The sequence below is a fragment of the Leptopilina boulardi genome, unplaced genomic scaffold (genome assembly GCF_019393585.1).
Source record: "Leptopilina boulardi isolate dan_hultmark-lab unplaced genomic scaffold, ZJU_Lbou_2.1 LbouV2_330, whole genome shotgun sequence".
NCBI lineage: Eukaryota > Metazoa > Arthropoda > Insecta > Hymenoptera > Figitidae > Leptopilina > Leptopilina boulardi.
In genome coordinates, this window is record NW_026137897.1 from 1,445,152 (window position 1) to 1,459,897 (window position 14,746).

The 14,746-nt window shown below is 24.8% G+C and overlaps 3 protein-coding genes across 5 annotated transcripts; 2 read left to right on the forward strand and 1 right to left on the reverse strand.

The window, feature by feature from the left end:
• Window positions 1-170: 170 nt before the first annotated feature.
• LOC127285166 (protein arginine N-methyltransferase 1) lies at window positions 171-3,265 on the forward strand. 3 transcript variants are annotated; one of them, XM_051311021.1, is made up of 2 exons: window positions 171-783; window positions 2,088-3,265. In XM_051311021.1, the coding sequence occupies exons 1-2, from the start codon at window positions 736-738 to the stop codon at window positions 3,174-3,176; spliced, it is 1,137 nt and encodes a 378-aa protein (XP_051166978.1). In that variant the 5' UTR covers window positions 171-735; the 3' UTR covers window positions 3,177-3,265. The 3 variants fall into 3 exon arrangements, with proteins under 3 accessions (XP_051166978.1, XP_051166979.1, XP_051166977.1); XM_051311022.1 differs by having other exon boundaries at window positions 174-652; XM_051311020.1 differs by having other exon boundaries at window positions 174-587.
• A 1,641-nt stretch (window positions 3,266-4,906) lies between these two features.
• Window positions 4,907-8,224, reverse strand: LOC127285167 (exocyst complex component 5). Its single transcript, XM_051311023.1, has 6 exons — window positions 7,985-8,224; window positions 7,230-7,673; window positions 6,582-7,156; window positions 6,024-6,512; window positions 5,452-5,959; window positions 4,907-5,379 (listed from the first exon to the last, which is right to left on the reverse strand). The coding sequence occupies exons 1-6, from the start codon at window positions 8,015-8,017 to the stop codon at window positions 5,281-5,283; spliced, it is 2,148 nt and encodes a 715-aa protein (XP_051166980.1). The 5' UTR covers window positions 8,018-8,224; the 3' UTR covers window positions 4,907-5,280.
• A 5,120-nt stretch (window positions 8,225-13,344) lies between these two features.
• Window positions 13,345-14,645, forward strand: LOC127285169 (replication termination factor 2). The gene is made up of 3 exons (XM_051311025.1): window positions 13,345-13,561; window positions 13,715-14,098; window positions 14,204-14,645. Exons 1-3 carry the CDS (start codon window positions 13,493-13,495, stop codon window positions 14,606-14,608), a joined length of 858 nt encoding a protein of 285 aa, XP_051166982.1. The 5' UTR covers window positions 13,345-13,492; the 3' UTR covers window positions 14,609-14,645.
• Window positions 14,646-14,746: the final 101 nt, after the last annotated feature.

A 14,746-nucleotide genomic window follows, 5' to 3' on the forward strand; every position in this document is an offset into this window, starting at 1 on the left:
TAATCCCCCACAGTGGTAATTAGATGATAAATTAATTTACAAGAAAAAAGAAAAATAATTTTGAAAAGTAAGTCACGACGCAAATGATCAGGAGCGTATCAAGCGTGTGTAGGCGCAATCGTCAGAATATACGCAGAAAATTTTCTTTTATTTTCCCACATGAAATCCACGAAAGTGGAACAGAGGACAAGAATTTTTACAAGAAATTAGTGACATTTGGCATTGTTTTTAAGATTGTAAAGTGTTAAATTAGTTTAAATTTATCACAAATTAAAATATATAATCAATTTGTGATGATACGAAATGAATTAAAAGTGATTAGATAAATTTTGTACAAAAAACAAAAAAGGTTATAATTCGATACACATTGATGTGATTTTAAATTATAAGTTGATAATTTTTAATTCGTTTTATTGTAATTAAAAAAAGGTGAAAACTTAAAATTTGAAAATTACCAATTTTTGATAAATTGTTAATTGATTCGTCCCTGATAACCGCGAGTCGCCGTCTGCTTCAAAATGGCGGCGACGGATGGTGTGCCGGTAGAAGTCAAGGAGAGTGAGACTTGTGCAACAGAGAACAACGCGGTAAGACATTTGCAAAAAAAAGCCTAAATCAAATTTCAAGAATTCTACCTGAAAAAATGCGATCTGTGAGTTTGTTTAGTGAAAAATTAAATTGTCCGTTACATTTTTAAGTGACGTAGTTTCCAATATCTAAAAGTGTGTGACCTCAATGGGGAAAATGGACCTTTGCTTTGGAGATTTTCAAGCTCTTTGTCTAGTAAATCATTTCCTATCCATTCTTTTATTTTATCCACGTAAATTAAGTTTTTGTGTTCTATTGTGGTTTTTTTTCTATAATAGCTATTAAGTTTGTTCGTTAAATTACAATAAATGGGCATTAATAAATATAGATTATAGAGATTCTTAATATATAAAAAAAAAAAAGATGTGAGACGCCGATCTTTTGGCGGGCACGTGGTCCATCTTTTCTGAAAATTTTTCTCCTTTTTCAAGTAGCGTCCTTTTGATTATAAATTAAGTGCAATTACTGCTTTAGATATATTTTTTTTTCTTTTTCAAGTGAAAATTTTTTTCTTAATTCTATAAAAGAAAAATTTCAATTATAATTTTAACAATGGTTATGATAAATTTTCAGTTAATACAGTCTATGCAAAAAGTTTGCGTATTTGTAAATTAAAATGGATTTAATTTCTTTAGATGTAAAGACTAATTTATTATAAAATATTTTCAAGTTTCGATTTTTTTTTTTTGACATAACCCCAAAAGTAAATTTTTTTTCGCTAAATCGTTATTGAAATTTTTTTTTACCTCCTAGATTTTGTTTTAATATTAAAAAGTGAATTTTACTTAAAAAGAGATATGTAAAAAGAAAAAACTAATTTAAACTTACATTTCGCTGAAATTTAACTTTAATTATTCAAATTTTTCGTAAAGACTAATTTATTGGTAAAGTATTTTCAAATTTTGTTTTTCTGACATAACCCCAAAAGTAAATTTTTTTTCGCAAATTTGTTATTGAAATTTTTTTTACCTCCTAGATTTTGTTTTAATATATTAAAAAGTAAATTTTACTTAAAAAGGGATATTTAAAATGAAAAAACTAATTTAAACTTAAATTTTGTTAAAATTTAACTAAGATTTATTAGTAAATAATTATTCAAATGTAAAGACTAATTTATTAAATATTTTTAAGTTTCGTTTTTTTTTTTTGACATAACTCCCAAAAGTAAATTTTTTTTCGCAAAATTGTTATTGGAATTTTTTTTTACCCCCTAGATTTAGTTTTTTATATTAAAAAGTGAATTTTACTTAAAAAGAGCATTTTAAAAAGAAAAAACTAAAACTTAAATTTCGCTGACATTTAACTTTAATTATCAAATAATAAAATTTGCAAATTTGAATAATTTACCTAACTTTGCAGTGATCACACTTTAGAAATTTTAAAAATTAATTTTTTGAGAAAGGGAATTATTTTCCCCTGGCATTATAATCGTTTTTTTTTTTTTAATCAAATTAATTTCTTTGTTAAATATTTATTTTACTTTCTTTTTTTTTTTGCAGGAACAAAAAATGGAGAATATGGAAGTTGCCGAGTCAATAATCCTGCCAAATAAAGAGACTGCATTGCAAAATGCAAACAATAAGGATTCAGTTTCCGTTGATGATATGACATCGCGGGATTATTATTTTGATTCCTATGCTCATTATGGAATTCATGAGGAAATGTTAAAGGACGAAGTGCGTACAGTGACTTATAGAAATTCAATGTATCACAATAAACATCTATTTAAGGGGAAAATTGTCCTTGACATTGGCTGTGGAACAGGAATTCTTTCAATGTTTGCAGCAAAAGCAGGTGCAGCGCGTGTCATTGGAATTGAATGCTCAAATATTGTTGAGTATGCGCAAAAAATTGTCGAAGCCAATAATCTTTCAAAAACAATTTCCATATTAAAAGGTAAAGTTGAAGAGGTCATTTTACCCGATGGTATTGAAAAAGTTGACATCATTATCTCCGAATGGATGGGTTATTGTCTTTTTTATGAATCAATGCTTGACACTGTTTTATTTGCACGTGATAAATGGCTACAAAAAGATGGAATGCTCTTTCCCGATAAAGCAACACTTTATATTTGTGGTATTGAAGATCGACAATATAAAGATGAAAAAATCAATTGGTGGGATGATGTTTATGGTTTTGATATGAGTAGCATAAGAAAAGTTGCAATTAGTGAACCACTCGTTGATATTGTTGATCCAAAACAAGTTGTAACGAATGCATGTCTTATTAAAGAAGTTGATCTTTATACAGTGACAAAAGCTGATCTTGAATTTGCATCACCATTTAATCTTCAAGTACGTCGTAATGATTATGTTCAAGCACTTGTGACATATTTCACTATTGAATTCACCAAGTGCCATAAAAGAACTGGTTTTAGTACCGCACCCGAATTACCCTATACACATTGGAAGCAAACGGTATTTTATTTCGACGAATATATGACAGTGAAAAAAGGCGAGGAAATTTATGGTACATTCTCAATGAAACCAAATGCAAGAAATAATCGTGATCTTGACTTTAATGTGGAAATTGATTTTAAAGGAGAATTGTGTACGGTCAATGAAACTAATAATTATCGTATGCGCTGATATCGTATTGATATGATTGATTCCACGTCGTCAGTCACCTAAAAACTTTCTTCGAGTCAAAAAAAAAAAAAAAAAAAAAAAAAAAACAAGCGGCCAATTACAAACAGCAACGACAACAAAAACTGTATAAAAAAATGAACTATAATCGACGAAAATATTATCAAAAATGCGGTATTCGAAGAGCAATACCGTTAGTTTCATGTATAAATAACGATTATATCCGAAAAATATGTATTTTGCGAAACAAAAATACTTGTAAATAATTTCCGTATTAAAAAAAAAATCCTCGGAAATAATTTACAATTATTTTTTCAAGTTAATATGAAGCTTTTCGAAGAACGTGAATATGTATTGAAACGCTTTCAATATCAAGTGTTTTTCTTGAGTTTTCGATTTTTAAGTGTACAACTCAAGTCTCAAAAAAAAAAAAAGTTCTCGCAACTTTTTTCTTCCTAGAGATGATAATAATAATAATGACGACTTTTTGATTTTGAATTGTGGAGGGTAAAATGTCAATTCAGTATTGAGAGCAGAGAGATTGCCTTCCAAACAAAATACGGATGTAAATTAATATCGGAGATTTTTTGTTTGTTTTTGTTTTTAGCGTGTATTGTAAGACAAAAAAAAAAAAAAAAAAAAACCAATTTGTAAAGTGTTTTTCATAAGCACTCGAGTAATTATTGACGAAAAAAAAGTCATTTCTCATTGTATTGTCAAAATTAAATTCCCCCACGAAAATTAACACCATTTTCTCGTCCTTGGTTCACTGATTAATTATAAACGAAATAATAAATTCCAATTTTTTGACGAATATTGTTTTCTGTTTAGTTTACAAAAAAAAAATGCTCTCAACGATTGAAATGTTCCATAGAAAATAATTTTTATTTTATATACACATGTCACATTTAAAATGCTTGACATTTTTTTTTAAACAAAATTATTTTATATGAAAATTCGTTTCATGTAGAAAAAAAAAGAAATCGATCAAAAACTACAGATCGAGAAAGTACAAATTGATGATAGAATAAACTTTTATTCCCCTTACTAGTTCTTTTTTTGAACTTGATGGGGAGAGAAAAAAAAAATAATCCCCTCGAAAAAAAAATCAGATTTGCACTGGTCTCGCAGCAAAAATTTTCGCAAATTGCTGTCCTTTAGACGTTTTAATTAAGCGAATATGACATTTACGCGTAGAAATACTATAAGTTATTACATCGATGGTTTTTTACGTTTCCTACGTGTAGATTATGATAAATATAGAATTTTGATTCCAAAACGAAAAATTTGTCTTTGAAATTTAGTCACTTTTTTTTTAAGACCTTCGCAATTTTATTAATAATTAAAAAAAAATAAAACATTTACAAAATCTTTGTGAATTTTTGGTTCTTAATAAAATTAATTTTATTTTAACATTTATAATTTTCTACTTTAATTAAAAAAAATTTTTTTTAATAAAACAAAATTTCCAAACTTTTACAAATCTAATGGAAATTAAAATGAAAAAATTTTGATTATTAATAAAAATAATATGAATTATGAATTTTTATTAATAATTATAATTTTTATAACAAAATTGAAGTTAATCGAATAAATTCAAAATAAATAGAAATTTAGTTGCACAATAATTGTGCAATTAATTAATAATTATTAATGAGTACAAAAAAAATTAATTTTGCAAAGTAATTATTAATATTAAAAATGAAACATTAATTAAAAATGTTTTCTGTAAATAAGTTAAATAATTCTTTATTTATAATTTATTAACTTCGGTTTTTTTTTTTATCATCACTATGCGGTGTTTATTATTTCCTAAAATTTATTTTTCTCAAGTTTCAGCGAATATCTAAATTACAAATGACTAATTAACAACTTCAATTTTTTTTTCTTATTAAATTTATTTAATTGAAAAATCTTATTTCGTTTCTTCGAAAAAAAAAACGCTAGACAAATAATTGATTCGAAAAGATAAAAATTAAATTGTAAAATATTTAACAAGTTGTTAATCTATCAATTGAATTCAATTATTCTAAACAATTTGGAAAAATAGAATTACGAAAAAAAAATTACCTTTTTAAATAAAAACTTCTGAAAAATATATAAACAACTACGTGGCAAGTCCTTTAAGTGAATTTGCCAATTTTTGCGTCTTATAATCAGTCCTCAATTGAATAAACGAAACCAATACAGATCTATCCAACATTGCCTGCAAAAAAAACAAATTAAAAAATTTTTCTTGTATTTTGTTTCCTAAAAATTAATATAAAATACAACAAACCAATTGATCTCCTGAGCAAACTTGCATCAAATTTTCCGGTTTAACAAGAAGAAGATTACATAGTGCATGTAGCGTATCAAATAATATCACAACAGTACTAATTTTAAGTTCCTTAACGCATTTTCGATATTCATTCATATCGCAAATTGCACACATTGCACCAGCTGAATTAAATTGAAATTGTTGCAAATGCTCATAAATAACACGATGAAATCGTATTCCCAATTCAGTCAAGACATTCTCAAGACTCTTACCATCGAGACTATCGTGAATATGTCTTATCATTCCCGTGACATATTGAACAACATTCAAACATGCCGGTGTATTTAATGTATCAACATCAGTCTCTGGTTTAAAATCTAATTTACGTTGTTCCGTTTGTAAATAAACCTTCACCCATCCAACAATTGCATTTATTGAACGATCCAAGCCCAAATCTAATTTCATTTCAATTTGTTCTAAAATTTTCTTCTTCTTTGTTACACATTCCACATTCTTTGGCGTTGATCTGAAAAATTTTATTTTAATTACACATGAAAAAATAAAATTAAATTAAATAATTTTCTACTCACATAACAAGAGGCACTAAACTATCATTAAATTGTTCCTCCAATAGACGAATAATTGCATTACAACGGCGAACAATTTTAAAGAAATGAATTTCCGGTTGTGTACGACTTTCAGGTATTGGAACACATTGTAATCCTAATTCAAGTGCATAATCCACATGCTCATCAATAAGTGATTTTAATAAAATATCCAATATTTGTGTTGCATTACCAGGCAAATCTTGTGGTTGTGATAAAAGTGAACAACGTTGAAATGCTAATTTACTTCGTTGCAATAAATTAATTGCCAATTCTTCCGAGAGAAATGTTTCACCGCCATAATCTTCAATTTGTGCAATATTTATATTTGTTCTTGTTCCAAGCACAGCTTGTAAATCACGTCTTAATTCTTGAAAACCACCAGTTTGTAAGACTTTTTTTTGATGATTTTTCACCTCATAATATTCCGATAATTGTGCTGCTGCTTTGTCTCTCAGCGATTTTGTTTCCACTCTGTCAAAAAATAAAAAAAAATAATTATAATTTATCAAAAAAAAAAAAAAAAAAAAATTCAATACTTACGTAATATAACCATCGACGTGTTTATGAAAAATATTCCTCGTCAATTTAATTAAATAACCTTCATCGTTACACATGTTAAATTTTTTTAAATCCGCCGATAATTTCGCTGTTTTTAAATATAATTCATAGAGATTTGTTAAATATTTTTCTGAATCAGAACGATCGGCTAATTTTGCAACAATATATTTTTGTAAACGTAAATGATAAATATTTAATACAAATTTTGCCATTACTTGCTCATGATTTGTAAATACTTGTTGCATGAGTTTATAATTTTTTGTACACATTGGTATGACTTCTTGAAATACATCCTTACCAAATGAACTCATTTGACTTTGTTCAATAAATGCATCAACACATTGTGAATAACCTTTAAAATGTGAGAGTATTGATGCAAGTTTTTTCATTCGATTTGCATCGTCACCATTTTGTGCTCTCACAAATTCTTCAATTAAATTTCTTTCAATTTCATGATATTTTGTGCTTATTTTCTTTTTTGCATGCTCAAATTTTTCCGCTGGTAATTCTTGTGCTATTAAATGAAGTTTTAATATCACATCAGCTGCCTCGTCTAACTGAAATAAATTTTTTTAAATAAAATTTTCATTCTTAAATTTGATATAAACTATAATATATTAATAAACATACAGATGATTTATCAGTAAAAATATGTCCAGTTAGAGGACCAGGACTGAGAAATTCAGAGAAATGTTTCATTAATTTTTGAGCCTCAACAGCTCTCGCACGGGGAGTATTAACATTTTCAAGTTGATCGCCTAAATGAAGAACTTTTGTTGCAACAAGATTAATTCTTTCATCTAGCTGATGAAAAAGATCCATTGCATTTTTATTTCTCTCTTGTAAATCCAATGTTTCGAGTGCATGTCTCGATTCTTCTTCTTTTAATGCAATTTCCAATTTTTCACATTTCTTTTGTTGTCTCTCTTGCAAAATTTGCATATCCTTGATAGCTTGCAAAAATGTTTCATGAATTAATAATGGATCAAAAACACTTTTTCCACTTTCGCTAATTGTATCATTAACTGTTCTCCAAGCTAAGCGTTCAACAAATTCCTCAGGATCAAAAGGCTCCTGTAAAAAAATAAATTAAACTTTAATTTTTTTTTTGAAATTTCTATATAAAAAAGTAAGAATTTTATTAAAAGTTCAAAATAAATAAACTTTAATCAAGTTTGATAATTTGTATTTGCCACATACAAAACTAAAAGTTTCTCGAACAATGAAAAATCTAATTACAAATAAAACATTGTTGACAATTATTAGATTAAAACTTAGATAATTGTTTTTAGGTTGGTAAGAAAGAAAATTATCTAAAAAATAACAAAAAATGAATGTAATAATCAATTTTAATAACAATTATATTGTTGTAAATTATAACTAACTTGTTCAAGTTCCTTCATATATTGTTGCATCATTTTGAAGCATTACTTTTTTAAAGACCGGTTTTAAAGGGGGAAAAAAAAAGTTTATTTCAAAAGAACTTTCACATATATCAATTTATTGTACTGAAAGAAAGTATATTTAATCATACAAATTTCAGAAATTGCATAATAATGTCAAATGTCAAAATCGTCAAAACAATAAAAACTGTCAAATGTCAAAATAACAATATATTTTATGGTTATGTTACAGTCTCGAACAACTTAACCAATGATAATACTGGAAAAATTTAATTATATAAATGTCTACCAATAGAATTTGAAAATTAAGAAGAATTGTATGTGACAAATTTCTGATTGGTTCTTACACAACCTTACTATTTTGGCGGAGAATTTAAAATTATATTTTTAATATTTCTGAAAAATACAAAAATAATGAATAAATTATAAAAAATATATAGTCAATTTAAAATTAATTTATACTTCATATATTTGTATTTTTTAGAAATATTAAAAATCCAACTTTTAATTTTCCGCCCAAAAAAAATTGCATTTATCCAAAATAAATAATAAATTTAATAACACAAAAATTGTACTTGCCCGAAATATTAATAACACTCACAGTAAAAAAAAAATAAATAAAACAGCCGCAATTTAAACGATTGCAATGCTGAATAATAAAAATTTACAAAAAAAATACGCGAAAAATTTGCAATAGCAAAAAAATAAAGAAATTTGTAATTAAAATTCAATTAATTAATTATTGATCAAATTAATTAAATATTAATTAAATTAATTAAAGAAATTCAGTTAATTTCCTTTCAAATTCAAAATATTCTCTAAATTCTCAAATAATTAACATTTTATGTACAATTTAAATATTGAAAAAAAGTGCCAAAAAAAATTAATTAAATTAATTAAAATGTTAACTAATTTGAGTAGAGAAAAATATAATTTAATTTTTTGTAAAAGCAATAAAATTTTTATATATGATAAATAAAATATATAATAAATACACATATATTAAAATATATATATATATATATATATATATATATATAGACAAGAAAAAATTGTATTGTTAAAAGAATAAATAATATACTAATATTAATAGATTAAAAAATATAAGAATTAAAAATTAATTAAAATTAAACATTCCTGAAAAAATAAATGATTATTAAAATTAATAAGAAATATTATTGCTCACCACGATGATTCAACTGAAAATAATAATTAATTAAACAAACCATTTACAAAACACTTAGAAAACTTTCACAAAACATTAAAATAAAAGACAACATAGTGACAAAAAAAAAAATTAAAAATTAAAAAGAAAATTTTCACTGGTACTCCAGTTACTTGTTTTTTACTTACATTTTTTTTTACCCGATTTCCCTACCTACAGCTATATTTAAAACGAAAAAAAAAAATTTTCCTACTTTTCACGATTTTCCTGCCTATAGCTATATTTAAAACGAAAAATTTCCTTTACTTCTTTTTCCAAATTCCCTAATATATTTGAAAAGAATCTAATACCGCCCAGGTGCAAAATTACCTACACTAGAGTTAACGTCCCGGGACGCAACCGTCACCTGAGCGATCATTTTCTGAAAAGAAAACATTAAATTAGTTCATAATTCAAAAATTACTTTTTAATTCCACATGCATTAACTTTTAACTTTTGAGAATTAAACAAAAAATTTACTATATATGAAAAATTGCGTTAACAAATTATTTAAAGTTAATAAAATTTTACAAATTACTATTTTTTTAATCGAAAAGAAAATTATTTTGACTCAATAAAAAAAAATTATAAAACATTAGAAATATTGAACATACAGTAAATAAATAACATATATGTACAGGATGATTTTTATGTTCCGGATCCCCTAAAAATTTTATTTTAATTACCCTTTTTTTTTGTTTAAAAAACGAAAAAATGAGATTTAAAAAAAAATTTAGGGGCTCCGGAACATAAAAATTACCCAGTATAAACAATGAAAAAAAAACATTGACAAAAATATCAATTTATGTAGTATTAAGGTAATAATTTACAAAACATGTAATATTTTAGGATATTGGGAGAGTTACAAATTTTAAGGGGCTAAATTTCCGAAAATATCACACGCTTTTTTTTAGATTACTCCAAAATACTAAAAAATAATACATTTTGTCAATGGTGTCACTATGTTGTCAGAATTCCTTCCCTGTTTTTTTTTTTTAATTTTTAATATTTTATTTCGATCAATAATATCTACTTTTTTCAAACGTTTCTAAATAAATTAAACTTTTTAAAAAAAAAAAAAAGTCAAGGAAATTTCAAAATTAAGAATATATAAAAAAAATTAATTTTCCATTTATGAAACTAGTTTAATTGAATTTATGAAAAAAATAGCTTTAAACAGGGAAGGGGTTAAATAAAAAACGACTCATCGATCGGCGAATCATCCCACGTCGGGGCAATAACGTCATTGCCACTCTCGAGCGTTTCTGGACCAGTTCCCGAAGATCCCTCTTTCTTGCACGCACTTCTGCGTGAGGTCGGGAGCTCAAAAAAAAATTTTACAAAAAAAAAAAAAATAAGAAAAAAAGAAAAAAAAATTTTATAAAAAAAAAATGTTGCAGGGGCCACTTTTCTTCTTCCACATCCTTCCTAGTCATCTTCAGATATTTGGAAAATTGGAATGGAGCTGAAATAAAAAAATTATTAAAAATTAAATTAAACAATTATTTTCTCAAAACACTATTAAATGTTGAGTTATTATTTTGTAAGCAAATTAATTTGGAATTAATTAAAAAATAATTAAACCCAATTAAAAATTTTTAAGTCAATTATAATTTTTAAATTTGTATATAAAATTAATTTAATTAAAAAATACTTACCTATATGAGGGGATTTCTGCATAGTGTCAGAGATACGATGACAGCATATCCTTTTTATAAAAGGACTTCCTTCTTCTGGACCTAAAAAAAAATAATAATTCATCATGTTATATTTGTAAAATAAAATATTGAAAATGCTCAATATTATCAATTATTTTCAAATACATTAATATTTATAAATATTACAATAATTTTTTTAACTTCTTTTTATTCGATTTATTGATATTCCAGGAAAAATATTGTAAAAAAATCACCTATAAGAGAAAATTTCTGCGTTGTGTAAAAAATACGATGACAGCATAGCTTCTCTTTAAATTTTTCTTCTACTGGACCAACTGCCTGAAAAAAAAATTTATTCTGTTATATGTGTAAAATAAAATATTTTAAATCATAAATATTATCAATTATAATATTGTTTCAATAAAAAATAATTAAAGGAAAAAAAAATAATGATTCAACTTACATTGAACTGCGACTCAGCAATGCAAGATCTCCTCCAGGAGCAGCTCCGCAACAAACACCCATCCTTCACGTATTGGAATCTATAAATTAGAAAAAGAAAATTTTATTTAAAAAAATGTAAAATAAAATTAATTTAATTATTTCTCAAGTTAATTTTATAGAAATTAAACCTTTTTTTATTCTGTTTTTTTTTATAAATGTGAATTAATTAACAATATTTAAAAATAAATTCAATTTCATTGAAAATTATTTAAATTGTAAACTTTGCAATTAATTAATAATTAAAATTATATTTTCTGTATCAATAGAAGAAAATCCCTGATCTAATAAATATGTAAAAAAAAAAAAAAACAGAAAAGACTCACTTATTCGAAGATTTAATAGAATTTATCGTCATTCTCATCTCATCAATGGATAAAAATTTCATCCAATTCTCCTTCGTGGCTGAATTCTAGATAAATAATAAACAAAAATTTGTCTAAATAAAAATTCAGAAAACTTTTTCTTTGAAAAGAATTTTCAATTATTACATAATATGTAGATAAAAAATTAAGATAAAATATTTACATTTACAAATATAAAATTAATATTAAAAATTTTATAATTTAAAAATTTCTATTAAAATGCAAAATAGAGTTTTTAGAGAAAAATTTTGTAAACTAATAGTTTTTTTAAACAAATATTTACCTCATTTGAGAAGAATTGATAATGCCGAAAGGAAATACAGATTTTTTTTTTCTTCTTTTGAGATGATTTTATTCCTATCTTTCAGCTCTGTAAATAAATAATAAAAAAAGTTAATTTAATAAACGATACGAATTTCAATAAATTAAATTTTACTTTTAAATTTGGTCTCAAAAATACAGCGGACAAATATCTGAATTGATGTATAAAATTTAGTGAAATTGCGGTTGAATTGTAATTTTTAGGTTAAACGTAAGTCTCATTAAATTTGACAAAATATAAAAAATTATGATATTTATCAACAAAAGTTATTTAAAATCTTCAATTTTAAGATCAAACTGAACTCAATTTAAATATATTTATTTATATTACCATATTACAATAATAAGATCTTTCTTATTATTCACAAAATACTGTGTAACTTTCAACCGCGCTTTCGAAAATGTCCACTGTAGTGAGCAGTGATACCAATCAAAGCAAAAAAAATACCAACTACTTACATTACTACCAACATAAATAGAAATTCTTACAAACCACTTTTTTATAATTGTAATAACCTTTTTTTTAATATTTTCAATTTAATTAATTATTTTATTTGTATAAAACAGTACTTAATTATTTTAAAAAATACTTTGCGATTAAAAAAATACAAGATTCAAAAAAAAAAACAAAATGGATCTCCATAAAACTTTCAGTTTTACCAACATGAAAATAATTCCCTTTTAATAAGAATAATTTTTTATTTATTCGTTTTTTTTGTAATTTTTATATTTATTATTCATAAAATAAAAATATATTTATTACGATTTGAATTATACATTACCTCTATTTTTTTTGTTTAACATTTCGATGCTAAATTTTTTAGGTTAGATTCCCGTGTCAAAAAAATATCGAAATTTACTAATTTTTTTTTTGTCTGCCATGAAACTTATAATAATTATCGATAATTTAAACAAGTGAGATCTTAATTACTATAAAATGTAAACAATTAACGTTATGATTCGACTAATATTAAAAGATTAAATTTTCCCAAACGAAAAATGGTTCTTCTCTCTCTCTCTCTCTCGATGCCATTTGCAATGAGCCCCAATGCCAACCCAAGATAACAAAAACTGAACTTTCACACTTCTACCAACATAACAATAAATATTTCGAATTTTGTCCATATTCTGTGTTTTATTTTTAAATTAATAAATAAATCTTTATAAATTTAAGTTAAATTTAATTAAACAAATTACTAAAAGAATTTTATTTTATTAAAAAGTAACTCTCTATGAAATATGTATGTATTTTTTTTTAATTATTTTAAATTAACGCGCTTCATGTTATTTTTTTAAAAACAACATGGCTGTTAATATTAAAACGTCATAGCAAGCTGTCAAAAGTGTTGATTGTTTTTAATTATATTTCTGCTGTTATATTAATTACTGAAAAAGAAGTATTAATTATATATTGGTAAAAGTAAATATTTATTAATTTATTATGGGTTGTGATGGTGGTACTATACCGCGTAGAGATGAATTAGTTCGAGTGAAAAAGAAGCCAGAACAGGTTAGGAAACGAAAAAAAAAGACTTCAAAGAATTTGTTGTATAAATTTTTTATTTTAATTTTTGTTTTTATTTCATTGAACTCTTTTTGTATATTTTTTTTCGCCTTAATTTTTAATTAATTTTAATATAAAATATATTTTTTTTATCTACAGAAAGATAAGGAGGCGGAATTAGCATTTAGATGGAAACATTGTTCAATTAGGCAATCACCATTGCAAACACCAATTGTTTCATGTGGATTAGGACGTCTTTATTCAAAAGAATCAGTTTTGGAAGGACTTCTCGATCGTTCTCTACTTCCCGAGACAGCATCTCATATAAAAAATTTAAAAGATGTTAAAACATTAAATCTTACATCGAATACAGCATCGTCAAGTAAAAAGGTAGATCAAGGCGATGGTTGCGTTGATGGTGTACACAATCCTTATATTTGTCCAATTATTGGCTTGGAAATGAGTGGAAAATTTAAATTTTGCTTTCTTTGGTCCTGCGGTTGTGTAATGAGCGAAAGAGCTCTTAAAGAAATTAAAACAAACGTAATTATCAATAATTTACATTTTTATTATTAAAAAAAAAAAAAAAAGATCTTATAATATAATCAAAAATGTATAATTTTATAGAAAATTATTTATTAATTATAGATTTGTCACAAGTGTCAACAACCATTTACGGAAAATGATGTTGTCATCATGAATGCCGAGGATGATGATCTTAGAAAAATGGAAGAAAAATTATTGCTTCGTAAAGCTGAACGGAAAGCGTCAAAGAAAAAAATTAAAAAAGAACAGGAACAAGAAGAAGAAGAAGAAGTAAAATCAGATGAATCTGAAGCACCAAAGAAGAAAATTAAAAAAGAAGAACAACCAACTTGTTCGAAAATTCCAAATCAAGTGCAAGATTCGGCATATAATAAAACAAAAGAAGATTATAGTGTTGCAAAAGATCCTAAAGCATCCGAAGTGTTTAAAAGTATTTTTACATCACATAAATCGGCGTCTGATCAAACACGAGCACATTGGGTTACATACAATCCATTTTACAATTAAATTTAATTTTGAATAAATTAATAATATTTTTCTTAAATTAGAATTTTCTTCATTAAACAATTATTTAAAAATTATTAAATTAGCCATATTTAATAAAATACATTCAAATTTATTTATATATAATATTACAAATTTCAC